General features: G+C 48.1%; 2 protein-coding genes across 8 annotated transcripts in view; one reads left to right on the plus strand and one right to left on the minus strand.

Moving 5' to 3' along the window:
• Positions 1 to 12,599: 12,599 nt before the first annotated feature.
• Positions 12,600 to 22,183, plus strand: DRD4 (dopamine receptor D4). The gene is made up of 4 exons (XM_056494006.1): positions 12,600 to 12,869; positions 20,443 to 20,555; positions 20,879 to 21,426; positions 21,857 to 22,183. The coding sequence occupies exons 1-4, from the start codon at positions 12,639 to 12,641 to the stop codon at positions 22,057 to 22,059; spliced, it is 1,095 nt and encodes a 364-aa protein (XP_056349981.1). The 5' UTR covers positions 12,600 to 12,638; the 3' UTR covers positions 22,060 to 22,183.
• A 2,190-nt stretch (positions 22,184 to 24,373) lies between these two features.
• DEAF1 (DEAF1 transcription factor) overlaps positions 24,374 to 26,726 on the minus strand; it is a 30,274-nt gene continuing 27,921 nt past the window's right edge. For all 7 annotated transcript variants that reach the window (XM_056494005.1, XM_056494004.1, XM_056494001.1 and 4 more), the window contains 2 exons: positions 26,045 to 26,134; positions 24,374 to 25,050 (listed from right to left, as the gene is read on the minus strand). In XM_056494005.1, coding sequence (XP_056349980.1) covers positions 24,946 to 25,050; positions 26,045 to 26,134 — 195 coding nt within the window. In that variant the 3' untranslated portion in view covers positions 24,374 to 24,945. The remainder of the gene's footprint in view (positions 25,051 to 26,044; positions 26,135 to 26,726) is intronic.

Raw genomic sequence — 26,726 nt, forward strand, 5'->3', positions numbered from 1 at the left:
CTCCTTGAGTCTGCCTTTTTAGAGCATGCAAGAGTGTTTCTTGGATGTGGCTTTAATTTATTTTTTTATCCTTATTTGTGCAGTGGTCTTCAGTTTCTACAGATGGTCGGTGCTGGTAGCTGGTATATCAGTAGCAGGTGTCTTCACTGGGTGTCATCCAACCAAGTAGGTAGTTTACTTACTACAGAGACTTTATTAGCCTATGTTACTCTTGAAGAAAATTATATCTTAAAAATCATTTCAACACCACACATATAGTATCTACCCTAATATTTGCAAAAAGCCAATAATATGTATTTACAACAGGGACAACATGGGACAGTGGCTGCACCTCCCAGCCATGGCACATGGCACTCACCACGAGGCTGTGCCTCTCCTCCCGCCCTGCACCCCTCCTCTGCCCCTGCCATTTGCAGCTGGAGAGCTGAGCTCCATGGGCAGGCCCTCAGGAGGCTGGTGTGGCTGGTCCTCACCTGTCCTTGAGGCCCACCAGGTGCTTGACCAGCTGCTGCACGTAGGCGTTGCCGTTCATCTTGCTGAGCTCGCTGTGGAAGAGCCCGTCCGCGTGGCGCTCCGTCCTGCATGTTGGAACAGGGAAGGGGGGTCAAAAGGAACAGTTTGAGAACACAAGAACAGGAATTAAACACTGCTGCCTCAAGGCAAGAGAGTCCCAAACACAGATGGGCAAGAATTTGTGCTGCTTTGGCAAAGTTTCACAAAGAAAAGGGGAAAAAAAGGGAGTTTTAAAAATATCTCTGTTTAACATCACACAGGAAAACGACCTGCCCTTGCTTTTACTGATGTTATCACCTTGCCACAAGATGTGGGAATGTGAGGTTATTGATGATTCAGCACAGAAGAGCGGGGAAAGAGCCTGCAGAAGTAATAAACAAACATCAGAGACACAAAGCTGAAGAGCACTTAGAAAAGGGCAGCAAAGACCAGCCCTTGCAGGCAACTCCCTTGGTGAACTTGGTGAACTTAAAGGGTTGGCTATTTCTGGTTATGTTTTTATTGGACCAGGCTATTGGAAACAGAATCTGTCACCTTTATCAGTCTGTGTAAGTGCACAGGATAAAAACAGACCCAAAAGTGTCTTTGCAACTGTGTTTTGTTTTGGGGTCACAAATTTTCTCCCAAATTAAATAAAATTAACATTCCCATTCTTAAGCAAGAAAAAAACATTTACAGTATTTTCACGCATTTAACTAGATCTTTTTAGGGAACAAGAAGATCCACAAGCAGATGCAAATTCAGGAAGGCAGCTAAAAGGCTGGGTTTTCACCTAGCAGGCTCTTTGAACAAAAACTATGGAGAAAAAGAAAGCAGAGTCCCATGAAATGCTTACCTCTCCCGGGATGACAGAGATGCTGAGAAGTGGGACAAAACAATAATGGGAATGATAACTTGCCACAGAGTTGTCATCATGGAAACCATGTTCTCTCCTGAAATAAAGCATGAAGTTTTGTGAGGAGTAGGACAAGTGACCTTGGTGTGTGTCTGGTGCAGTTCACATGTCCCACAGAGACAGGGCTGTGGAAACACCACCACTGTTACTAAATAAGGCAGGAATTCCTGCCAGCAGAGATAAACACCTGGAGACATCTGCAAAAGGCTTTCAGACAAAAAAAAATTACATGTGCTAAATAAAATTCATTCACATATAGAGGAAGGGCTCATGTATGTGCCCATATCCCACCTATCCTCTAACCTTTCAAGAAGGAAAAATGAAATAACACAGATTTGCAGTCACAGCAACTTGTTTTCTTACTGAAATAAAAAGAAAAGCACATTTTGTTTATCACAAGCCATGGCATGTTTCCCCAATTTATTCCCAAGTTGTTTCCTGCTTTATTCCCAGGTCCTCACTCTTCCTCAAGGCTCACACAGCAGCTCTACCTGCAATTTATAATACACTTTTTTTTTTTCCACCTTCCTCCTGCAAAGAAATAAACCATCATCACTGTCCTGCAATCTCAAATGGCACTTGCTAACCCCAAATCAAAGTCCTCCCACTTGGTTTTTACTTGATTCTGAAGCTAAACAATACAAAGAACATGAAAGGACTGTCTGAGAATTCTGAACAGTTTCTAGCCACCCTTCTGGGACTGTTTGCTGCTCTGGAGGTGCTGCAAGACTAGAAGAGGCACAAGGAGAAGGACAAGAGTGAGGGATTTATACAGAAATGTATTCACTGTAAACCACAGGGCAAATATTTAATGGGGGCTGCAGAGCAAACAGATGAGAGGATGAAGGAACTAATAAACTTAATCTCACACACACTTTGAGCTTTAGTGTTGTGTTTTCCTGCCTGATCCAGCTTTGAGGGGACAGAATAGTAGAACATAAAGGACATTTCAAAGATCAGCATCTTACTGGAGTCCAAACAAGGCAGACTCCACAGTCCTGGGATGCAGGAGGAGCTGAAAACAGCCACCAAAACCAGAGTATCCTTGGGCAAGGGGAACCTCAATCCTGAGCCTGTTCTTTCATCTGCCCAACAGCTGTCACACAATCCCTTGACCCCAGGATCTCACCTCAGCATTTAGCCTCCCCTGGGCTGGCATTTCTGTAGGAGCACCATATTTAGGAGACCATTTTAAACCCCATTCCTGGCTCCAGAATTTCCCCTCTCTTCATAACCTTTCTAGCTGCTAATCTGGTGATCAACTTCTCTTTTTTCTTTCTAAACTTAATTTTGTTTCCCCTGGGTAGACCGTATTTGCTTGCTGAAGTTCCCAGGAGCAGTGATGGCTGCTGGGGAACTTCTGCCTATCAGTTATGATTGCATTGTTCTTTTTTAAATTAGTCAGACCATAAGCAGGTAGATCTCCAGTGTCATCACTGTTTAACCTTCTTAGGATGCTTCCAAGCTTTTAATTTCCTCCCCATTGATGCTAGCTTTAAATGGCTGCAAACTCTTTGGCCAGCTGGGTTCTTCAGCTGAAAGAATTATGCCCCAAGCCAGCCTGGGAGCCCTGAGGAGGGAAACCCTCCATATCCCAGCACTGCTGCTCAGGACATGGGTGGCCTCATAGCAATGGCTCAGGCCTGAAATCCACCCCCCAGAGTGAGAGAGGGGGGAAGGCAGCCCGTGCAGCCCCCCCACCCCAGCTGGACTCACCAACCCTGGTCGCTCCTGGCTCACAGCTGATGCTCCACTGCCCGCTCCTCTCAGGGACCCCTATATATCTGCAACCTTATCAGAAGCAATTATTTGGGTAAAGATATGGATATGAGCATTTGTGATTAACAGCAAATAATGCAGCGAGGTTGGAATGTCCTTTTAATTACCTGGTCGGGTCATTCACAGCAATTTGATGGAATATTTCTGCTGATGGATAATAATTCCTGCTTCTGCCTATAATGACATTTGTTGGGCAAACATCCTTGTACCAATTGATTCACTACCATTATTTCCTGGCTTTAATTACCTCTTCATAGGAGCTTAATCTTCTGTTCTTGTAATTTCATCCTGGCTTGGGCTGTGTTTGCAATTGCCAGGATCTGTCAGCGAGTCTCTGTGTGTACCAGTGATTTGGCTGAATGACATGTCACTTCTTTAGGGCAAGCATTGCCTGATCAGTAGGATCTTTTCCATGAGGAGACAACACCTTTTGAACTGTGGTATCAACCGGGAAAGGTCTGCCGAATACAAATTCTGTCACAGCATCTAGAGACCAGCATACTTATACATGCATGGAAAACATCCTAAATACATTCCCTGCCATTGCTGAGGTCTGGTTGGTTTCAAATACTGCAGCTAAAGGTGACATGGAAATAAAGGAAGAAAACAAGATTACCCTTTCTCTCCTTCTTTATATTGTATAAAGTAGCTTGGAAGGAATAAGCACCATAAATAATTTTACTAATCTTCCAGCTGGAGAAATGGGAGCTGTATTACACTCTTTATCTGCTTATCTTTCTTTTTCCTTGGAAAAGCAGAGGGTGTCCCCATGACTAGAGGACTGGGAGGGACAAGATTTTCCCCACCATATTTCCCTTGGAAGAATGCCCCAGGGCCTGATCAGCAGAACCTCAGCCCTCCAGCCTGTGGTTGCAGAGCCCTGCAACAGGGACAGGGGAAACAGCAGGGACACTCCAGGTCCCATTCCAGGGCTGGAGACATGCCATGGTCAGTGCTAGGACAGGGGAGCCCATTTCCTCCTCCCGGACCTGCTCTGGTCCAGGCATTTCCCAACCACTTTCCTCTCCTCTCCCCTCCTCTCTGTACCTGCTTTCTCCAGCAGCAGCCTTCTGCCTCTGCTGCTGCCTGCAGTGGTGGTGGCAGCTGCAGGTTTATAAAAGAGGCTGAACAACATGTAGGGAGGTAAAAATTACTAATGTGATTTTCCTTCCTTTGCAAACAACCTCAGTAGGTCAGAAATGCCTCCAAGCTCTGGGGAAACTCAGTTTGCCATGAGAATCTGGATGAGGACAGAGAAGAGGTTGGAATGACAAAGTGGCCCCACGATGGCAGCAGAGGGTGTATAACAGGACACTAAAAGATTCTGGGGACTGGAAGAACATTAAATAAGTAACCTGATTAACTACTTTGCAATAAAAAAATTGTGGTTTGCCTCCAGCAGCAGGGGCAGAGTGAAAAGGTGATGGGGTAGAAAATGATGTGGACGTGCCCAGCACTGCTGCAACTTAATGCAGGTCACAAACATGGGCTTGAGCTCCAATCCAGCTCTGGAAGTCCCTGATGAGGAAATTCAGGGCCATGAAGAGACCTCAAAAGCATTTTCAAGCTGAAATTTATTACTGAATGAACCAGAGCCCAAACCAATTCCTCAGTCCTGAAACATCTGATTCTCCTTAACTAGAATTTACATCAAACTCTTATCAGGAGGCATTATGGAAATAGGAGTGATAAAGAATGCTGCCTAACAATATCAGTTAAAAGGAGCTTTGTGAATTTGCACCTTGCTTCTCCCATTCTCCATTTGTGTGAACACTCCTGGTCCCAGCAGGGGAATGGAGATTCCCCTTGCCCGCATTCAGCAGGCACAAAGCAGGATTAAATCATCCATTTAGATGGAATCTATAACCCGTTATCTATGTGCAGCATCACTGCAGAGAAAAGCTTTCAGCTCTTTTCTGGCTCTAAGAATGACAGAAATGACTGGCCACACCTGATCCCAGCTCCTGTACCACTGCCACACCTGTAGGTGCAGGAAGCCAGGGCTGGACTGATCCCAGCACCTGGCTGCCTTGACTGACCTGTCCATGGCACATAACTGTTTCACAGGATTTTAGCAAGGTGCCACAAACAGGTGACACCAAGGAGTGCTGAGGCTGTGCACACACACTCCTTGAAGACAGCAGGGAGAAATGCCACAGGATGAGATGGAGAAGGGATCTGTGAGCTTTGGGGCCATCCCTGAGCTGCCCTGGGGTCGCTGCCAGCTATAAAGCCATCAGGATCTTTGTGCAGTCACTTGTGCTTAGGCTTGACACCGACTGACATGCCCAGCGTGGAGAGACCTGTGATGGGATGCATTAAGTAAATCCAGTAGTCATGGGTGCCAGGGCTATTCCCAGGAGCCACGCTGATGCCCGGGGACACCCTCGTGCCGGCAAAGAGCAAAGATTATGAAACACGGGGCCACACCCCTTCAACACCCGGGTTCTGATTACTGCTCTGTCTCAAAGGCATCACAGCTGAGAATGGAACTGAGCAAGGTCTTTTTATTCCTCTTTGCAGTGGGAGGGGTCACCAAATCTGCAGTGTGAAAGGTAGCATCTCAGAACCACATTAAATGCTTTAGCCCCAAATTTGGCAATATTTGAGAGAACATGTGAGCCTGGCCTTTTTTGATGTGGAGGTAAAGACAAGAAACTGCATTTTAGAAAAGAGAGGATTTCATCACAGAGCTATGTATCCTGGCTCACAGCACAGGGAGGATGCAGGCAGACTCTCCATAATCAGCACTTAAAGCTCTGGGGAGTCATTCTGAGTTCTAAAGGGGAGAAATTCCCATTTACCCTTCAAAGTAAATGACGCAGGAGATCAGAAAAGATTTTTCCATGGAGAAGTACTGTGGATGCATTCAGAGTCCCCCTGCAGAGAGCATTAAGAACAGGCTGGATAAAGGCTGCTATTGTCAGATGAACATCCTTGCTCCTGCCTTGGACAAGGAAACACCATCCAGCCTTTGGGGTTGCTGTTTATTCAGGGCAGTCCTTACAAAGTTTGCCCAATCCTTGCCTCCCTGTCCCCAGAACTCAGACCCCAGGATCTGCTGGAGCTGATCTTCTTCCTGGAGATACCTTGACTGCCCAAAACACATCCCAAAATCTTACAGCCATGCTTTGCACCATGGCTTTGGGATGGCAAAATGCACAAGGGTCAAGCCAGGCCAAGACAGCTGTGGGAGGACCACAGCATGCCCCACACATGTCCAGCAATGGTGTCCCCAGTCCTGATGGAGCTGTCCAGCTGCAGCTGACCTTTGGGGAGCCCAGCACAGGCTGTGCCCCATGCAATGGCAGCACCAGCCCATGGCAGGGGAATTTATTGAGGTCAGATGGTACTAGGAACTGCATGGCTAAATCCTTCCTACGTAAAGTACCCTTTAATCAGCTTACAGGGTGCTCAGGAACTTCTACCTCCCCCATTCCTTTTTTCCCCTTCCTGTGTCTGTGTGAGGCCATGTGGACAGTGGGGATTGTCTCTGGTGTGTTTGCAGGTGAGTCTGGCCCACGTCACTGCAATGACAGTGATGCTGCTCCAGCTGAGAGCAGATTGGAGGCCATTCCTTACATCACTCCCAGGTCTGTAAGAGAAAGGACCCTAATTGGTATAAGGGGATTGGAGTATTTAGCCTTTTAAATGCTCCTTTCTTGCACAGGATGCTTTCAGGAGTGGTTTTAATCTTTACCACCTGATTTCATGATTTTGGCTGCAAGAGTGAAGAGTGGGATGGAAGAAAGAGGCAAGCAGGACAGCCTAGGTAGGCTTGGAAGAAGAAGGAAAATCACAGTCCCATATGGTCATGGAATATCAGAAAAACACTTACCCCAATCTCAACGGGGCAAATTAAGTTAAGAAGGTGTGTAGATCCAGAATATGTGTGTCTGTCTGTCTACCTGCTCCTGAGGTGGCTTGGATTGCCTGTGTCTCTCCCCTGCTGTGTTTGACTGAAACATGTGGCACCTTTCTGGATTTGCACCTGTTAAAAAAAAAACAACCAAAAAACTAACAGGTGTGAGGGACAAAAGCACAGAATGTCATATACCTGGAGTTATGCCTGCTTGCCCTGAAGTCAGGAGGGAAGGTGCTGGTGACATCCATGGCTGGCAGCATTATCCAGGGGCAAGGGCAGCAAAAATATTTGCTGGGAGCTCTGGGTTGTGCTGGAACACAGACCTCAGTCATTTTGGTCAAAGTTGTACCTGCTTCCTGCCAAACCCTTGGGTGAAATCTGCAGTAAACTCCAGCTCTTTTGAAGTAAAAGATTAAATATTAGGTTTTGGCTTAAACTGAAAAAAAAAAAAAAAAAAAAAAAAGTCCTCATGCTTAAAACATTTTGGTAAGAATTAGGAAGAACAAGGGAAAAAGTATCCTGTTGTTGCAGCAGTGGTACCTTGGGTGCTGGCAGGGTGCCTTGGCTCTCCTGAGTACAGGATAAGACGTGCTTTGCAAGTGAGAACATCCCTCTGAAGCAGGGATAGCTGCTAAGCCAGAGGGTCTCCTGCGGTGCCTCCCTAGGAATGCTCTACCTGGGGATGCTGGATGAGCCAGGTCCATCCTGCAGCAGGAACATCTGTGGCAAACCTTGAATCTGGAAGGGCTGCCATGAGGCACTTCCCTCCTGCAAGCAAATCATAGGATCATGGAATCATTGGGGTTGGAAAGGACCTCCAAGACCATCAGGTCCAACCTGTGCCTGACCCCTGCCTTGTCACCCAGCCCAGTGCACTGAGTGCCACATCCAGTTGCTTCTTGGACACCTTCAGAGGGACTCCACCACCTCCTTGGGCAGCTCCTTCCATTGCCTGACCACCTTTTCCAAGAGGAAATTCTTCCTGAGAAGGAATTCTTCTCGCCTGCTTAGGAATGTGTACTGCAGGGGGAAAGAAGTTTTACTGTGGCTGGCACTGTGATCCAGAAAAGGAAAAGCCAAGCTGAGGGCACAGTCCTTTTACAGGAAGAAGGGAACTCTGTTTTCCAAACTATGTGTGCATCATATCTCCCTGTCACCAAGGAAGCCCAAAGTAGTTTTTAAAGACAAGCTGTCACCCCCATCAATCACCTGCTGGAATTCTACCCCCTATGGAGCTCCTTCCAAGGCTCCCCTGGTTTTCCCTGGGCTGGTTTTCCCACCCAAATAGGTAAAAAAATCTGGCCTGCCCCCTGGTTACGTTCCCAGCGTGGAACAACACATCCCAGTGCAGGCATCACCAAAACTGCAGGAAAAACAAAAAACTCCCCAGCAACATTTTTAGCCTTAGAGAATTATGGCATTACTTTATTCTGGCAGCAGCAATCATTTCATCCATGTATTGCAGAGGAAAATTGCAGAGAAAATCATGCCTTGATCCTTTAACACCAGGACACACAGGACTGGGTGGCTTCCTCCTCTGGCCATGCTTGCCCTGCTGGCCCAGCACTGCTTCCTGCCCAGCTGTACCTGGAGCAGAGGAGCACTGAGCACACTCACACTTCCCATGTGTCTGGCCTTATCACGGCTCTAATTGGCATCAGCGCTGTAATCCCAGCCTCCAGCTGTTTGTGTGTCTGGGGAAGAGGAGAAAGCACTTCGGGGAATTAATTTGAATTAGAAGAACGATGTGCACTGTGTCCTGGCTGGCAGGGCCAGCTGTCCCAGGTGTGCTGTCCCAGCACCGAGCACAGCAGCTCCTGACACAGCTGCTCGGGCTGCATTTCTGCTCATCCCTCCCTGACTTTGTCAGGGACCTGAAGGGACACCCTTGCAGTAAACAGAAGCAGGATTTGTCAAGATGAGCGTGGAGGGAGGTGCACTTACAGGTGCTTCCTGCTCCCAGTCATGCCTTCACTGTTTGTGTTGTCTTCCACTTCTCCCCCTGCTCAGGAGGTTTTTCCCAACATGTGGCTCTAACAAGATCAAGAATGTTATAAACCCAGTAGGAGCTCTTGAGTTACATTATTTTGATTTGTCCTGTGCCACAAACCCTCATATCTCATTGGGTCACCCTCGTGTGACATCAATTATGTGGTTAAGCTGAAACCAGGCATCCACAAAAACATTTAGTTTAGACTCCAAACAAACAGAGATGGAAAATACGGCCATTTTCTCCATAGTTTCACCCCCAGCTAACTACTAGCATTAGTTTTTACATCTTACATGGATTTATCATAACTTACCAGAATGGTAAATGTCAAAAGATCCATTCAGCATGTAAATAAGTCCTGCAGCTTCTTGGGGGACTGGGAGAGCCTGGAAAGCCCGGAGAGCTGTGCCATCCTCTTCCCTCTCTTGCAAAAGCTCACCTGAGAGAGAGGATGCTGCCTCTGCCTCTTTTCTGAGAAATGCATTACAGGAGACTCAAAAGCAGGATGGCTTTGTTGCCGATGAGTGCCTCACAGAGAATTGCTCAGCTGAATATGGCAAATAAAAGGAACACGATTGGACTTGAAAGCTCTTTGTTTTCTTCCCTTTGTCCTGAACCTGAAGGCAGCCAGGAGAGCTGATGCTATCAGGGCACTATTCATCAGCTGAGTTTGGCATATCTGTCCTGAAACTTTGGCAGTCACATTGTTCCCCTTTTCTATTTAAATTTGTAGTGCCTCAGATGTGAAAAATTATGGTGATAAAAGTTCCATCTCCTTGTAGAGACTCTGACAGATGTCTCACTTTGCAAGCTTCCTGATCCTTTGAACTGGCTGGTACTCAAATCCTCCTGGTTCCTTGGTAGAGGACCAGCTTCCTTTGGTCAGGGACCAGCTCCACCACAGCCCTAGACCACACTGCTTATCTTCCTGAGTTTCTTTTCAAAACACTCCAAAAAGGCAGATGTCCCACTGGTTTGTTGGTCTGGGTGTTTTTCTGCTGCTGCCCTTTTCCTGACACAAGGAGCAGCTGTAGTGCTTCCACAGCTTCTGTCACAGTGGGATGGGGAATGAATACACTGCAGGCTGTGCATCCCAACAAAAAAGGGTTGTTCCAAAACACCAACCACATCAGACCCTCTCCAAAGGCGCTCTAAACATTCCCAATCCATCACCCTAGCATAACTCCTCCTACTTTCCAATGAGGGTGACCCATTACTCTGTTCTCTGTCATCTGTTTTTTGTGCAGTGACATGACATGACTTCTTTGGGTATACTAATGTAAGATAGACTTTCCTTCTCCTCTGCTAGGAGGGCAGTTCCTCTTATCCAAGAAAGGAATTGTGTTTAATATCTGTAGCCTGTTTGCCACAGAAGCACTGTCCTAATTAGTGGTTTGCATGGCTACTCACTTCTGGAAGTCAAAAGCATTATTTCACATTAGTTTAATCCACTCCAGGATTAAACTAGGTTAGGATTAAGGCCCTGTTAGTCTGGAATATGAGCTTCCACACTGAGAATTAAGAGTCATTCAGCATTAACCCACAGGGAAAATTGAGATAATGAATGTAAATTAACTGTTAAAGGGGATTAGAGGAATGGCACTAATCCTTGTGGGAAGGCAGGAGGACAGCAGTCACTTTTCCATCCTGCTCTCTTGGCTGCTCAGGTGGTTTAAACATACATAAATTAAGAGTATTCTGTCCACACAGTTTCATTAATGCACTTCAGTGCCTCCTTTTACTACTTTAGTTGATTTCTCAGAATATAAAGGGCTTTAGTGAAAGTGGTTCTGCTGTCCCAGCCCCTCACTGAGTGAGGGCTGTGTCAGGAGTTAGGCTTTAGGGATCAAACCTAGATACGAAAAGCTGTGACCAGATGATGGGAACCATCTTCCTGCCTGAACTTCCCAGCAGATGAGGTATCACCAAGCTCCAAACCTGGCAGATGTGCAACCATGCTTGTGTCCTCCTGAGTCCAACACAAACCATTCCCAAAAAGAATGTAGAGATTCAGGTATGTGAGTACTTACTCCAGTGCTGGTGACAGACATATCTAGAGCAAGACCTGGCCCCTGTCAGGCCAGGTGGAATTGTCTCTCCTGTCTTTGCACACTAGAAGAGGGAGATGACTGGAAAGACAAATCCATGGCTATTGGGATCAACATGAGGATGGGCAACCTTCACTGGGATGGGAGAGAAGGGTGGTATGACTCTGTAGCTACTAAAGACATGGCATTCTTGCTGGCTTTAGAAAAGACTTGGAAGCCCCACCTCTGGAGGCAGAATTTAGCCAACCAGGCTGTTGTCCAAGTGCTTAAACCAAAGGAATTTTCTCCTACTCATGTATGAAATTGCACAGCCACAGCAGTTGGACAAAACAGACTGTGTGAATCAGCTGCTGTTAGTTCAGTCCAAGGGAAGGACAGTGCTTGGATCTGTGTCCTGTGGCTGACACCAGGGCTGTGGCCTTTCCATGCTGCACGTGGTGAAGGGCAACCATGACCCTTTCCATAAAAGAGTAAAAGGGAAGTGGGGCAGCAAGGGCAGGGTTTGGAGAGAGGATTTCTCCCACAGGTCTCAATAATTTGGGTGAAACTCTGATAGCTGCAGCCTATAAACAGATCTTAGAAGCAATTTGTCTCATAAAAAGCTTCCAATAATGTATTTTTCCCTTCCATGCAGTATAAATGTCCCTTCACTGCTGTGCCTTCTTTTCCCACTGCCTTCCACAAACACCAGGCTGACCTGAATGCTTACCTGGCATTAACATCTGGCCTGAGGTTTGGTGGCACAGCTGCAGAGATGCCCACAGAGTTTGTATTAGCTCCCACATCTCCCAAGTCATCTGGGCTAGAAATGGGAGGTCACACCTCCCTGTGCTTCCGATCCTGCAGGTGCATAGGTACCCCTCAAACAGCACTTTTCTCTCATTTTCTGCAGTAAAATGTCCCAGCCCCCATGTTCAGCTCATGACCTGCTACCCCATCTGTGTGTGCTGCACACACTTGCTGCCTCTCTGGTTTCTTCCTGTATGTTACATTTCTGCAGCTGGTTATTCCTGCCCAAGCATGGGCAAGGTGCAAAATTCCGTTTGAAGCGTATCCTGCATTTGCAAAGTTATCAAAATCACTTTGAATCCCTACTCTGTGGACCAAGATGCTTGCAGCACCCTGCCTTGGCTGTATCTTCAAATTTCATTACGGACTGCCTGGATCTTCACTCAGTTTAATTACAAACACCTAAACATCACCAGATTCTACGCACACATTGGAACACAATTTCCCAGTTATTCACCCGATCTGTACAAATCCCGATTCTTTCCTCTAACTCTTCCTTAAGAGCACAACCACACGTGAGAACACAGCAAGACCATGTGAGAACGCAGCCAGACCTCTGCAGCGCTCGGGACACCGGGACACCAGGAGCCGGGACCCCGGGAGCCTGTCCCCCCCGCCACCCCCCCACCCTTTAAGCCGCTTGGTGACCCAGTTGTCCCCGCGGGGCCGGGGCCGGGGCCGGGCGGGGCGGCGGCGGAGGCTCCTCCCGCGGCTCGGCGGGCAGCTCCGGGCGGCCGGCCCGGCTCCGTGCGCGGGGCCATGGGCAACGGCACCGCCGGACCCCCGCCCGCCGCACCCGGCCACAGCATCGCCGCCCTGGTGTTCGGCATCCTCCTCATCCTCCTCATCGTCGGCGGCAACGGGCTCGTCTGTCTGAGCGTCTGCACGGAGCGGGCGCTCAAGACCACCACCAACTACTTCATCGTCAGCCTCGCCGTGGCCGACCTGCTGCTCGCCCTCCTCGTCCTGCCCCTCTACGTCTACTCCGAGGTGAGACAGCCGGGGACACCGGGGGACGGCGGGCTGGGGCTTGTGTGCCTGCGGGTTAGGAGGCGGCGGGGGGGGGCAAGAGATAAAGTACCGAGGGTCACAGCCGCTCTCCGGGCTTGCTCCCCACCGCCAGCCCCCCAGCCCGGGAGTGTCCCCCCCTCGGGACAGCCCTGCCCCGGGATGTGGCGGTCAGATCCCCCCGGTTTTACCATCGCACAGCGCTGCGGGACCGCGGGCGTGCGAGTTGCTGCGATCCCCGTCCGAACCGCGCCGGATGGAGATGCCCTGGGTGGAGGCACACCGGGGCGGCTGTCCCTTGACTTGCACCCTGTCCAGGTTGCCAGCAAATGCATAGGAAGAGACAGGTGCTGTGCTCTGTTTGGCATAAAGTGAGCAGATCTTGGTGATAAAGGGAGATCTTTAGCCAGGAAACAACTTTCCATGTTGGCTGAGAAGGAGAGGCTGTCTTTTCCAGGAGCTGGATGGGATTTGGTCACCCTGCACCAAGGTGGCTTTAGTTGGCAGGTTGTTGATTGGCACAGGCCTGAGCCAGCATGTGATGGCAGTCGTAGAGAGCCAGCTCAGGGACATGGGGCAGAGCTGCTGTTCACTCCCAAAACATTCATCCCCAAGATTGTGACAGCTGAGGGAAAGAACAACAGGCACTGCTGAGGGTTGAGTGGTTCTCTCTGTAACATTTACTGCCAGGGATGAATACACACTTGTGCTTGCAGGGGCATGTTTTAAAACCTGTTAGTACCAGCTGGTGGCCCTTCCCTGCTCAAGAGGATGAAAACATCCACTGGGCCAAATGGCAGGTTTTTTGGTGGTAGCTGGTACTGTGGATCTTCTTCCCAGCTGTGGAAGAGCATCTCCCCTCTTGTCCTCTCTTGCAAGCCATGTGAAGCACTCCATGGCTCAGCAGGCTCTGACTGTGCAGGCCTGCCCTCCACTAAGCAAGGCAGACTGCAGATTAGAGCTTAGAATGGTCTCTACCTCATCCTAGGATTTTGCAGGACATTGTGACCTCTCTGGAGACAGGTATTGTGGAACAGCAGGTTCATCTGGGGACCGATGACAAGAACAGTGAAGAATGGGAGCATTAGGTCCCCTCTTTTTCCACTGTGCTCTTGGTTTTGGTGGATTTGCTTTTCCCTAATTTCCTCAATTCTGCTGGTTAGAAAGGCACATTCTTCATCATTCTTCTCAGCTGCTTTTTGCTAATTGAGATCCCTTTTCTTCCTTCCTCTTTCTGTTGTCTCTCAATGCCTTCAGTCCCCAGGTCTCTCTATGGGCAGTCACCAACACCAGAGTGGTTTCCTTTTGCCTGCAGGTGGAAGTTTTGCTAGAATCTATAAAATACCTGTTAAAGTATTCTGGGGTACCTCAGAAAATTCTTCCAATTGTGCAGGAGTATTGTGGGGCTTTCCTTGAATACCACAGATATTCCACAAGTTCTGGATTCTCAGGTAACGAGTATTCATACCTGTATGAGCTTTAAAAACTGGGACCGTCCAACTTGTGGTGACACTTGGTGTGTTCATTTCCATGGCTATTCATTTCCATAAATATCAGTTCTCTGAAGGGATTCTAACATGTCTCTGCTCCCAGGATATTAAACACAGGGAATGAAGGTGCTGTATGACAGAAGTCTTTCCCTCTCATCCTCTGCAGCGCCTGCAGCCAGGCAGGCATTCAGAGGCACAAAACAGCGCAGGCACCAGGATTTGCACTCCTGGCGCTCGGAGGGAATGCATGGAGCAGGTGTGGGAAGTGCTGATCAGGTATAGAGAGAGAGAAAGAGGGCACTGTGCAGCAGTCACAGCCCCCTCGAGAAGGCAGTAGGTCTCTGATGTGTAGAGCAACTCCAGCTCCAGTGTTGCAGCAGTTCCTATTCCATGCCTGGAAGCTACTCTGTGGGCTCAAAGCCTGCAGATGCCCATGTTCATTTTAATAGTCTCCTGTACGCTGGTGCAGGATTTCCAGCTCGTTTTGTTCTGAAATAAGATAAGGAAAAGGGAGAGAACTGAATCTATGCCAGAGGACAGAATTTTTGTTGTTTCTTTTCTTTGTTTTTTTTTTTTTCCCTGGAGATAAAACTCAGAATTAGATATTGGGATGCAAGATGCATGGTGTAGTGATTGCTCTTTAAAACTAGCTTGGTTTCAGTTTGCACTCTGTACCAAACATCATTGCCACTGAAGATATGGCCTGGACAGTCATGAATGTTTACCTCAACCTTCATTCTTGGTGTGGGATTTTTGTTTCTTGTTTTAAACTTTAGTACAGCAGAGTAAAGGTGGACTCCCACTACTGGAAAACTCAAAAGCCAGCTGAGGTGATGGGTTTTTGCTTTTTTAGCAGGAACAGAACAATAAACTGAGAATTTTTTAATTCAGCAGAAACTTGCTCAACTTGTGCTGTTTTCATGTGAGGTGGCATCTTGTGTTCCAGTTTTGGAAATACTCCTTCAAGTCAGGGCTTTAGACGACAGCAGGAGAGACTTAACTTTTGAGGTGACATCCAACATCCTCACAAACAACAGATCTCCTCCAAGCCCCAGTGCGGATGGGATTCCTTCCTGTGGGATGTGGATGGTTCTTTGCTGCCATTCACAGAAGCTGGAGCACAGTGGGAGAGTCCTTGATCTTAGCTTTTATTTCTGGTTGTTAAGAAAGCTCATTTCAGACACTGGCAGCAATTATGGACACACACTCTCTTTCCACTGGAGTCATCCAAATATAGAACAAAGACATGTTCCAATGTTTTCCACTTGTAATTACCACACAGCTGCCTGCCTTGGGGGACAGAAGGCAGTTTCCTTCCTGCTTGCTTGGGAATTTCAGGTCTTAGTAGTATCATGGGGAGAAGTAATGGTAACTTCCATGGGGAAGTTGCACTGCTCTTCTGCCAGCCCTGGCTTTCTGATGATGAGTGTGTCAAGTGTTTCCCAATAATCAATCCAGTGCCAGAAAGGCAGGGATGATGGGAAGCTAGGGGGAAGGAGACAGCCTGGGGCACTCCCAGGAATTAACTGTTACTCCTGAGGAGCAAAGTTCTGCTTTCATGTGAAGAGAGGACAGGAGAAGATCCCAGAGAGTGCTTGGAGCACTGGTATCACTGAAACAGAGGTTACCTGAAGGAGCAGAACTATGGTGCTCTGGAGTTACTGCAGGATATCACTGGGCTCTGGGTGGCTTTGGGAGGGAGCTGCATGGCTCCAAAGGCTTGCCTTGTGTGTATCTGCTTCCTCTTCCCAGAGACTGTGACAATGGCAGGAGTCCCAAAGATTCTGGGATACTTGCAGGATACCATTCTCATTTAGTGGAGGCATCCCAGCAATTAGGGCAGGCACCAGGACAAGCTCCACACGTGGACTGTGCTGTGGAGCACACCTGTACCTGTACCTGCTGCTCCTGTGATCAGCTCTCTGCTAATCCCTGCCGAGCAGCAGAGCTGTGGAACAGGCCTGAGCCAGGAAGCTGCTGGCAGGAGCTGAGGGTGTTGGTTATGTAAACATCTTTGCCACTAAGACCTGTGTAAGTGATTATGGAAAAGAGGAAATGGTTTGAGCAGATTTGCATGTTTACCTGGCTCCTACTCCAGATCAGGGAAGATGAGTGTTCCCAGCAGGCATGATAACAGTGCAGCCAGTAAAAACCACATCAGCTATCTTCTTATCTTGATGAGGGTGATGGGTTCTGCCTAAAACTTTCAGGGTGCCACTGGTTTGGTATCAAAACATCTATTTTCTTGTAGTATTTTCTGTGTGCTTGTGATGCAGCTCCTCTAGTGAGAGGCCAGACCTCTACCCTCTCCAAATTTCCCCTCTCTGTGAATGGATGTCAGCTTGTTTGCAGCAGGATTTGGGATTAGTCTTTCCTAGAATGTTACAGTTTTAGTGGAAATAGATGTTATTCTGGACCTGGCTGATGTCTGAGCCACACAAAATACTAGGGAGGTGAGATAGGCCAGCAATTACAAACCAGTGCTTTTTCAGATACCAGTAACTGGGGAGAGGTGTCTTGGAATTCTTGGTCCTCATAATGTCTCAGGTGGATGATCAGGCTTGCTCATGATCTCTGAAAAACTTTGACCTCAATGATTTAAGTTAAGAAACAGCATCAGAGCAGACATGAGGCACCTCTGTCTTATGTCCCACTCCCTCTTCTTCCTCTCCCCTTGCAGGCTGCATCGTGTATTCTGAGGACTGTGACAGTTGTCACAACTCATGACAAAAAGCCCCAAAACAGTTTCTAGTGGACATGGGGACAATTCTTTGGCTCCGATGCTGGACTTTGCCCACTGGAAAGAACTATTCCTCTTCTAACTCATGCCACAGCCTTCTTACTCCATGCCATATCTTTGAGCCATGGCTGCACTGAGGTAGATGCTTGTTCGAAATCCAGCTGGGCATCTCCTAATTCCCTTTCAGGCTCCTGCTGTTCCCTGCATGTGGCAGGACTGAGACAGGAGCTGGTATCAGTGGAAATAGGACTAAAACCTTTGACTCTGTCCTGGCTCCTGCCCTCAGGAGCTCTTCTGGCATCAGGCTGGTTTAGAAGGCAGAGTTTTCCTTAGAAATCAGCTCTGCATAGGAATAAGGATACTAGAATGGGCTGACTAGGAAGGCAGCAGCAAGGGTGCTTGAGAAGCCAAGTCTGTCTCCTGCCATCCATCATCCTGTGAAATCTTCTGCATGGTATTCTGGAAAAGTGGAGAGCCCAAAGAGCTGCTGAAGGTGCAGTTGCTCTGGAGCACTTCTTAAAGGAAGCTTGAGCTGTTTGTGATCCCTAAATCTTAACACTGTGTACCTTGATGGGCTAATCTGCTGCAGCCTCCTGGAATTAGGTACTCCTTAATCACATGGCCCAGCAAAGCCTCTTATCCAAAGTTACTCTCCCATCAGAGGGGTCCTTGGCACGTTTTGCCAAGGTGGGCAGATGACAAACACCATAGAATGGGAAGGTCTCTCCTAGCACCTTCCTCAAAGCCAGAGTCTTGGGAGTTGGTAGGGAAAGGGAAGGGTTTATAGCATTTTCCAACTTTAATCTCACATGATTCAAAGGTGCTGCAGCCCAAGAGCCCTTGTCCTTTTCAGAATCAATTAGTTCTCCCAGATCACAAATAGATTTGGAAAACTGTAGCCCAAAATCAAATTTTCTCTCTCATAAGCTGAACTGAACCTGATGATATCCCAGTGAGCTTGGCAGAAATTTGGTTTTTGATGATTCAGGTGCCAAATTCAGTTAGGCGTTTCTGCATTGTGCTAGAGAAGAGGCTGAATGAAGCACTCACGTCTGACTCCAGAGCTCCCCTGGAGGTATCTCAAGGAGATGCTCTACAAAAATAGCAAGACAGTTACTTCAGAGACTCCTTTGGCTTTACAGCGCCTCTAATCATAATCCTGTGCTTGACATCACTACTGGGTGATATTAATCCCTGCAGAGCTGCCTGCCCTGTTGCTGGCAGGGGCTGGGGTTCGGCACCTTCCTGGCATTCTGTGGAGCGTGTTCCCCACGTGGCTCCTCTCTGTGCTGGGATGCGTGAAACCAGAACCTGTTGTTTAGCACCAGTACAGGAGCAAATCCATACCTGCTTCCTGAAGCCTGCAACATTAAAGGGCAGCAACATTAGACTCTTGGAGCACTGGCTGGCTATTGCTATAGAGAAAAAAGTCCCTGGGATTTATTTATATATATTTTTATGCAACACATTTTCTATAGATAAAAATATATAATAGATTTTATCTATTAGATGATGCACATTAATTGTAGATAAACATACATAGAAAATTAAATATATTACGTGTAGCAATAGATATACTATAATAATATTTATCATATATATTTTATAAAAGCACATAGAGAGTGCTTGGTATTTTATAATAATATATTTTATATAAAAGCACACAGATAGTGTTTGGTATTTTGCAATATCAAAATAAAGTGTTCGAGTCAGACATGACAAGGTGCCATTGCAACTGAGCACTTTTTTTAAGCTTAGGTGCTAGAAGCAAGAATGTAGATTTAAAGCTTAAAGCAGAAACATATTAAGTAGAAAAAAGTTTAGTTATAGAGTTTAAAATATAGAAAGAACAAAAATAGTTATAAAGGTGACCAAAAGTCTTAAAATAAGTCTGTGTGTCAGAACAAGATTGGCTAAGAAAGGTCACACTGTAATTAAACAAATTTTCTTAGTATTGGATTAGAAACATAAATATATTTGTTGGCAGTGTTTTATTGGTTAATAAATCCTTAGAAGATCTTGTAACCATAAGTCTTGTTAGGTGGATAGCCATGTGACTTCTAGCTATGTTCTCAACATCTGTAACAAAAACTCAGGTTTTCTGTAAAAGCAAGAAGAATAAACCACACTTTCTAAAGCAACTAAAAATCCCATCTCTCTACCTCATTCAGGAAAAAAAGAACGTTGTAATGTTGCAACAATAAACCCACACACCCACACTAAAATCATACTTATTTGTACATTTTATTGGGTTTTTAACTGAACCTCTCTCTGCAGAGGGACTCAAAGGATAGCGAAATTTTCCTCACAGTTTCAAACTCAGAGAAAAAATTCCCTGCCGCCCTTGTGACAGCCTATTGAGCTTCCTGGTTTACCTGTGCAGGTGCGAGCAAACTGATAGGTCTCTGCCTGTGCTCAAGGAGCTCCTGGGAATAATGGCACAGGAATGGGATGGAGGTGACCTATTTCTGTGTCAGCCTAAAAAAGTGCTTTAATGTTAAAAGAACAAGTTGAGTTTGTACCTGAGTGAGACAAGCACTCGATTGGAACCAAGTGCCACATGAGCATCAGCCGTTGCTGTCCTTCTGTCTGTCCTGCTGCCAGTCCTGCTGCCTGTCCTGTGCTGCTGGCTGAGACATGACTGAGCTGAAAATCACCAAGGATGGCAGAGTCAATACTTCCAGGTGGTTCAGAGCACTGACACTGGTCCATCCTGCTCTGCCCTGGTGCCTGTGACTGGGGAGGGAATCAGAGGTTGTTACTCACTGCCTGGACCTGGTCTCCAGAGGCTGGACTTGTGCTTGGCCTGCCAGGATGGAACAGTTGTGTAACACAGGGAAACCATTCCCATCGTTTTCATAGTGGGGTTGGAGCAGCTGGGACACAGAAGTGGAAGAGGAGCTTTGTGCTCTGTCTTTTGCTTGCTTGGGGACTGAGCTCGAGATGCTATGCAGCCAATACTGCCTTGCTGAGCAGATGTTGGGGTCCTGAATTGAGGGTTGGAGGAGTTTGGGGAGTACCTGCCCTCACCCAGAGGGTGACGTGTCCATTTCTCTGCCCAGCATGACTCACTTGGCTGTATTGATGGTCTGAGGGCTCAGTTCTCCAGACAGGCCAGAACCACAAGCCCTAAGCAGGCTGTGGGCTCTGTGTAGTGCTGATTCTCATGTGCAGCTGCTGCACTGGGAGCATCGTGCCATGGGAGGAGCACTCAGCTTTGGGCTGCTTGTTTGGGGGAAACATGAGTGGCTGAGGCACCCAGGCATGGCCACGTTTGTGTCATTTTAAAGGACACAGCACCTGCTGACCCCGGGGATCTTTTCAGTTCCAGGGAGGAGTGTGGTCCCTCAGCACGGTGCTGTGCGATGCCCTGATGACCATGGACGTGATGCTGTGCACGGCCTCCATCTTCAACCTGTGTGCTATCAGCGTGGATCGGTGAGTGGCTTCCTGCTCTGGCTGTGCCTGGGCAGAACACTGGTTCCACAGACCCTTGCCAGAGTCCCAAGCAGGGAGGATTCTGCTCTCCCTAAGGAGGGTGTCACCAGGTTTGTCACATTGGTGGTGGCCAAGCTGAAATCTCCTTGTGTGATGAGGCAGAGCTGTCCCTTGGCTGTTCTGGTTGTAGCCCAGGCCTCGGCTGTTAGCAAAGTAAATTAATGGGGGGAAGGACAGTGACAATGAGCTTGGGGCCCCTCGGTTACATTACCAGTGGTGCCACCACCACACCAGGACTGACTCACCCAGGGCTGTGTTGGCAGGTTCATTGCTGTCCAAATCCCGCTCAACTACAACCGGCGACAGATCGACCTGCGGCAGCTGATCCTTATATCCACCACCTGGATATTCGCCTTTGCTGTGGCATCCCCAGTCATATTTGGCCTCAACAATGTCCCAGACCGGGACCCCAGCTTGTGCCAACTGGAGGATGACAACTACATTGTGTATTCCTCCATCTGCTCCTTCTTCATCCCATGCCCTGTCATGCTGGTGCTGTACTGTGGCATGTTCCAAGGACTCAGGCGCTGGGAAGAAGCCCGGAAGGCCAAGCTGAGAGGCTGCATCTACGGAGCCAACAGGAAGCTGTATCACCCCCCAACCTTGATGGAGAGAGAGCAGAGCCGGCTGGGGTCACTGGAGCGCAGCCCCTACGGCCGTGCCGGCATTCCTGGGGAGTGTGGGATGAACAGTGGGATCCAGACTGTGTCCTACCCACACCTCAGGTACCCGCACCCGGGGCACGGGCGCAAGCGGGCCAAGATCAACGGCCGGGAGCGCAAGGCCATGCGGGTGCTGCCGGTCGTCGTCGGTGAGTGGCTGCCAGGGATGGCTGCGGAGGGTGGGAAATGTGCCGCCTTGTTCCACCACAGAGCTTAGACTGGCAGGACCTGGGTGAATCCAGAGCAGTGCCAAAAATCGCCACCCTTGGGAAAGAACACATGCAGTGTTTATAACCCAACCTCTCTTCAAGGTGAACCTGTGACTCCCAATAGCTTACATTCAGTGTTAGCGACAGTGTTAGTGTTAGCGACACTAACTGAAGACTTTTCATCAGTGTTTGGGACAGGAAAGGCATCCCAAATTTTTGCCTGGTCATAAGCCCAGCTCCACATGTCAGCACAATTGCTACCTTTTCCCTGAGTGCCTGAGCTGTATCTGTCTTTTTTGGCTCAGGCTATGTTAAATTAAAGCCATTTGAACATTCACATCACCTTCTCTCTGTATTATCTTCCTGGCAGGTGCTTTCCTCTTCTGCTGGACACCTTTTTTTGTGGTGCACATTACCAGGGGTCTCTGCAAATCCTGCTCCATCCCCCCTCAAGTCACCAGCACTGTCACTTGGCTGGGCTACGTCAATAGTGCTCTCAACCCCATCATCTACACCGTGTTCAACGCTGAGTTCAGGAACTTCTTCCACAAAGTCTTGCACCTCTTCTGCTGAGCCCTCCATGCAGGAGGAACCACTGGGTCATTTTTTGTATAGTTCATTAAAGATCTATTTCTGTGTCTGGTCTGCTTCTTTTTTGGTGATGAGGGGAGGATGAGAAGAGCTGGCAGCTGAAGGAAGGGGCTCCCAGGTCCTTGTAGTAAGGTTTTACAGGTGAGGGCCAGTGGATGCAGCTTGAAACCTCTTCCCACTGGAAAGTGCCAAGTGTAGCCACTTCTTTAACACTTGCTGCTTGATGTAAGCAGGGATGATAGTAGTGATTTCTAATCTTCTGGCTTGGTATTAACAGGCCTGTGAGGTGACATGGACATGAGTCTGAGGGGGGAAAAATGCTTTTTCCAGATGTCCACATGCCAGACAAGGGTACCAAGCTCATTTCCAGGTGAGGGTGAATCTACCTATGCAATCTCCTTTCCCCTTATCCTTGATAATCTTAAACCCCAAAACTGATTTAACTCATGTTTAACAAGGGTCTTACAAAGGCACCATAATGTTATTGCTAGTGCTTGATTCCTGCCAGGAATTGTTTCCAGCCTCAGGAAAAAATCCTTCATACCTTTAGGTGAACCTGCATGCAGTGATAGCCACAGCAGCCAGTGGGGACAGGTGATGCTCACTGCTGAGGCTGAAAGGGGAGAAAAAGAATATTGCAGAAAATTAAGTCTTCCAAGTAATGATTTGTACAGGACTGTTGCTTTCCAGGAGGGAATTTGCTTGGAAGCAGAAAAGAAAAGGGATGTTTTGAGTGTTCCTTTGACTAAAAATAGCAAGTGCTCAATTTCTCATCAGCAAACAGACTCGATTCCCACATGATTATATTGTGCATTTCTGAGCTGTTGCTCACTGGGTTGGGCTACAGCTGCCCCACGTGCCAGGGCACCGTGGGTTTTCCAGAGCTGCTGCTTCAGAGCTGTCTTTGCTGCATCCGAATGCAGCATGCAAGAAACCCTGTAAATGAGCTGTGTTACTGTGGGCTCAATTAAGACTGCCTTCTCAATTAACTTATTGTCTCCAAGTTCTAGACAACAGCATTTAATTGCGAGCAGAAACTATTCCCAAAGTATTACTTTGGGAAGCAGGAATGAGCATTTTGCTATGGGAATGGAAGGAATTGCCTGTTTTTTCCTTCCCAGGAATATCACAGATAGTTTCTGTTCCCATCCTGCCTCAGTTCCTGCTTGGCTTTTGTTGGAAGCATGGTTCCTTCTGGAAGCGCTGCATGCTGTGGCCTCCAGCTCCTTGCCCTTGATGGCACTGCAGTGCTGCTCCCTGCTCAGCTCTGCGTTAGGAGGAATAACTTTCCTAGGAAACAGCCAGGAAGTAACACTCACCACCTGCCACTGACTGTGGGAGCCATGTCACCTCCCTCCATGGAAGACTCGTGACCCATGCCCCTTGGGGGCTGGTGTCGCCGGCAAACCCTCCAAGGGCGCTTCTGAGAGATTCCACTGAGAGAGATGGAAAACCAGCTCCTACTGCCTTGGAACACATGGAATGCAACCTATCAGACCTTTAAGATGCACAGAGGAAGGATTAGATTTGTCAGAAACCTCTGGTCTTTTCCATGGAGTTCACCTTTGAGTCTCTCCAGTGGCATTTTTGTCTCTTTTTAAGTTGTCCCATAACTCAGGATAGAATCTTCTCTGTTTAACAGCATGGGGTTGGGTTGGGTCACTGTGGTTCAGGTGACCCTGGCTGGAGCTGAACAACCATCCTCATCCACCATCACCAAACTGGAGCAAACAAGAGCCAGGACAAGTGACCCCTCACAGGGGCTGTGACCCCTCAACCAGAGCAAACAACAGTGACCCTTCATAGGGGCTGTGACCCCTAACAGGGGCTATGGCTGGAGCTAAAAACAAACCCAACCAACCAACCAGAGGCTTGTGTGCCTGTCAAGACTCCTCTGAGGTCTCCAACCACAAATAAAGGTTTAGCTTAATTAACAAATAAAAGATTAACTTAATTTTCGAAGTAATAGATTAATAATTGATTTTTTTTTTTTTTTTTTTTGTGAACAGAGTAAGTAGTTCCCTAATGGTCAGCACATGTCTAATTAGCAGCTCCTACAGGGCTGAGCCCCATATCCATGTGTGCTCACCTTGAGCTTGATTCTGATCGGCTGGATGCTATGAGTGACATTCCAAGCAAGCTGTGGAATAAAGCTGTGCTTCCCTGTGGAGAAAACACCTCCCAGGTAGACAGGGAGTACAGACACATACATATGTACTTGTTGGTGCACTCCCCTGTGCAGTTACCTGTACCACAAAGTGCTGCCCTGGGAATTAAGAGGAACCACTGGGCACACTTGTGCTTCCATTGCATTTTATTTAACAACATGTTCTTTTTCAACTATATTTAATTGGAGAAGTTCCAACGTGTTCCAGATTTGCCCAGCACAGAGGGAACACAGGAAAAACAAAAATCCTTTAAGTGCCAGACTAAGAACCTGTACCGACTTTGTCAAGGCAATTAAACCAAAGATTCATTTCTCTTCTCTAATGAGAGGTAGGGAGGCCCCAGTGGGAGGAAGCACTGGCAGATCTCCTTGCAGCACCTGCTTTAGATCCATCTCAAGAGAGATGAGGAGACTGCTGTAATCCACATGGTGGAGGATCCAGTCAGGCAAAGGCAAAGCCTCCCAAAGCCAGTCGGGGCTGGGATGGAAGGGAGAGGGTTCCAGATGAGGTTTTCACAGTCTCTGTATTATCCAAAGCTTTGGAAGGGGTTATGAATAGACAAATGCTGTCACAGTATCAAAAAGTCAATGAAAAATGAGTCTGCTAGTGGGGAGGGTGCTGTTGGCACAGGACAGACCGTTCCTGCCGGTCGCCGATCCAGCCGGCCCCGCGTATCCCTGAACGGCTGCGGAGGTAGAGCTCACACGGTGACCTTCTCCATGACATTGTCCGGGACGTGCACCTCATCCCCTTGCACCGTCACCGTGGCTGACTGGCCACAGATGTGCTGGTGGTCCTTCCAGTCCTGCCAGGGGAGAGCAGAGGGAAAGGCTGTCAGAAGAACAGGTCCTTGGAGAAGGACCCTCACAGTGTGAGAAGCACTCTCTCTCCACAAACCAGACCAATGATGGAGGGCAAAGGAGCCACGCACTACATCAATATAAGAGGTGGAACTGGACTAAGCAGAATGCTGCCATCTCCACACAAACAACTATCAAGGATATCAGTGTCAGTCAGGTGCTGAGTCAGAACCTTGATTTAAAGCCTCTCCTGAAAGGCAGCTCTCAACATTGAGCGCTCCTGAGGGACAGTGCTGTGCCAGGATACTAGCTCAGCTAGGACAGGAACAGATTCCTCCTAGAACTGACTGAATTCAGAACAGCTGACTCAGCCTGAACTGGTCACTCAGCAGAGCTGTAACTGGCTAAACTGAACCATCCTTCTCTCCAAGCAGGGGCCAACTAGTCTGAAACATGACACACAGCAGCTTCCTCCATTGTACGTCACACCTGTTCCCACCTCCCAAGTTCACAATTGTAGAGTCTGCCCCACTGTATCATCTGCAGCATGACAATTAATGGAAAGGAAAACTATGTCCTCAGTGCCACGGCAGGAGCAGCAGGGAAGGAAGGAAGCAGCTCACAAGGAAGGGGCTGTAAAAGTTCTCCCAGCTCCCCACAGTTTTCAGTGAGGTGTCCATGCTTCATTTCTAGTGTTACTAGGATTTTTTGGATCACCTTTGGGAAGGTGTGTGTAAACCTGAGGACCTTCTCTATCCTTTTAACCCTGTCCTGACTTGCAGACCTGCCCTATCACTACAGCCTTGCTGGTGATCCCACTGGCAGGGTGGGTTTGCAGTGCTTGACCCACACAAGGTTCTGCTCTGACTGCCTGGCTCTGCTGCCATTCCTCCCTCTGTGTTGACACCCATGAGGTGACAGCCCAAGCAGCCTGGCTGTCCCCAGGGTCACACAGCCTTCTCCAGGGAACTGAATCCCAAGTCAGAAGCAGGCTGATACCTTCCGCTGGCAGAAGGTGGAGCAGTAGTTGACTTTGTGGCATCCCGTGCACTCGTTGGTGGCCTCCCGTCCGCAGTTGACGCAGGATTGCTGTGGGAAGGGATGGAGAGGGACATGTCACACACAGACAAACCAGGGGTGTCACTGAGGTGCAACAGAGGTGCTGTGACCAGCTGGAATGCCAGAGCAGTGGGAAAACTCCTGCTTCCCACCTCAGCAACCAACCCACAATAAACAGGCCCAGTGGTCTCTGGATACCCCCTCAGAGACCCACTCTCTTTGCTCTTTTAGCAGGGATCACTTTGGAAAATGAAATGCACCTCTGTTTTTCTTTCTGTTGGGCAGGAAGCCCTTCAAAACTGTGTGTGGACACTGACTGCTCATGGAAATCCATCCCCACCACCCCAGGGAAACTTCCCTCCAGATAGGTCAGGTATCCATCAGTCAGGTAATTACAGGAGTCGGGTGTATCCCACACAGACATGTCAGGCTGTGCACAGGCTATTGACACACAAGTTCTGAGTTTATCCAAATGTAAAGGTTTAAAGGCAGATTTCACTGGTGGTTTTGTTTGGTTTATAATCCTAGGTACATCAAAGAGAAGGTATGAGGAAGGGCAACAGACTAAGAATATGGATGGGACCTTTCAGGTATTTTCCTAGTTTTAGAGAGGAAAAAGGAA

Source organism: Oenanthe melanoleuca, chromosome 5, assembly GCF_029582105.1.
Source record: "Oenanthe melanoleuca isolate GR-GAL-2019-014 chromosome 5, OMel1.0, whole genome shotgun sequence".
In the NCBI taxonomy this organism is placed as follows: Eukaryota; Metazoa; Chordata; class Aves; order Passeriformes; family Muscicapidae; genus Oenanthe; species Oenanthe melanoleuca.

Excerpts from the sequence above, each read along its gene's own strand:
- DRD4 (XM_056494006.1), top strand. The coding sequence starts at position 12,639 with ATGGGCAACGGCACCGCCGGACCCCCGCCCGCCGCACCCGGCCACAGC. Across the intron at positions 12,870-20,442 it reads CCCTCTACGTCTACTCCGAG|TTCCAGGGAGGAGTGTGGTC; the intron begins GTGAGACAGCCG and ends GGATCTTTTCAG. Across the intron at positions 20,556-20,878 it reads TGTGCTATCAGCGTGGATCG|GTTCATTGCTGTCCAAATCC; the intron begins GTGAGTGGCTTC and ends CTGTGTTGGCAG.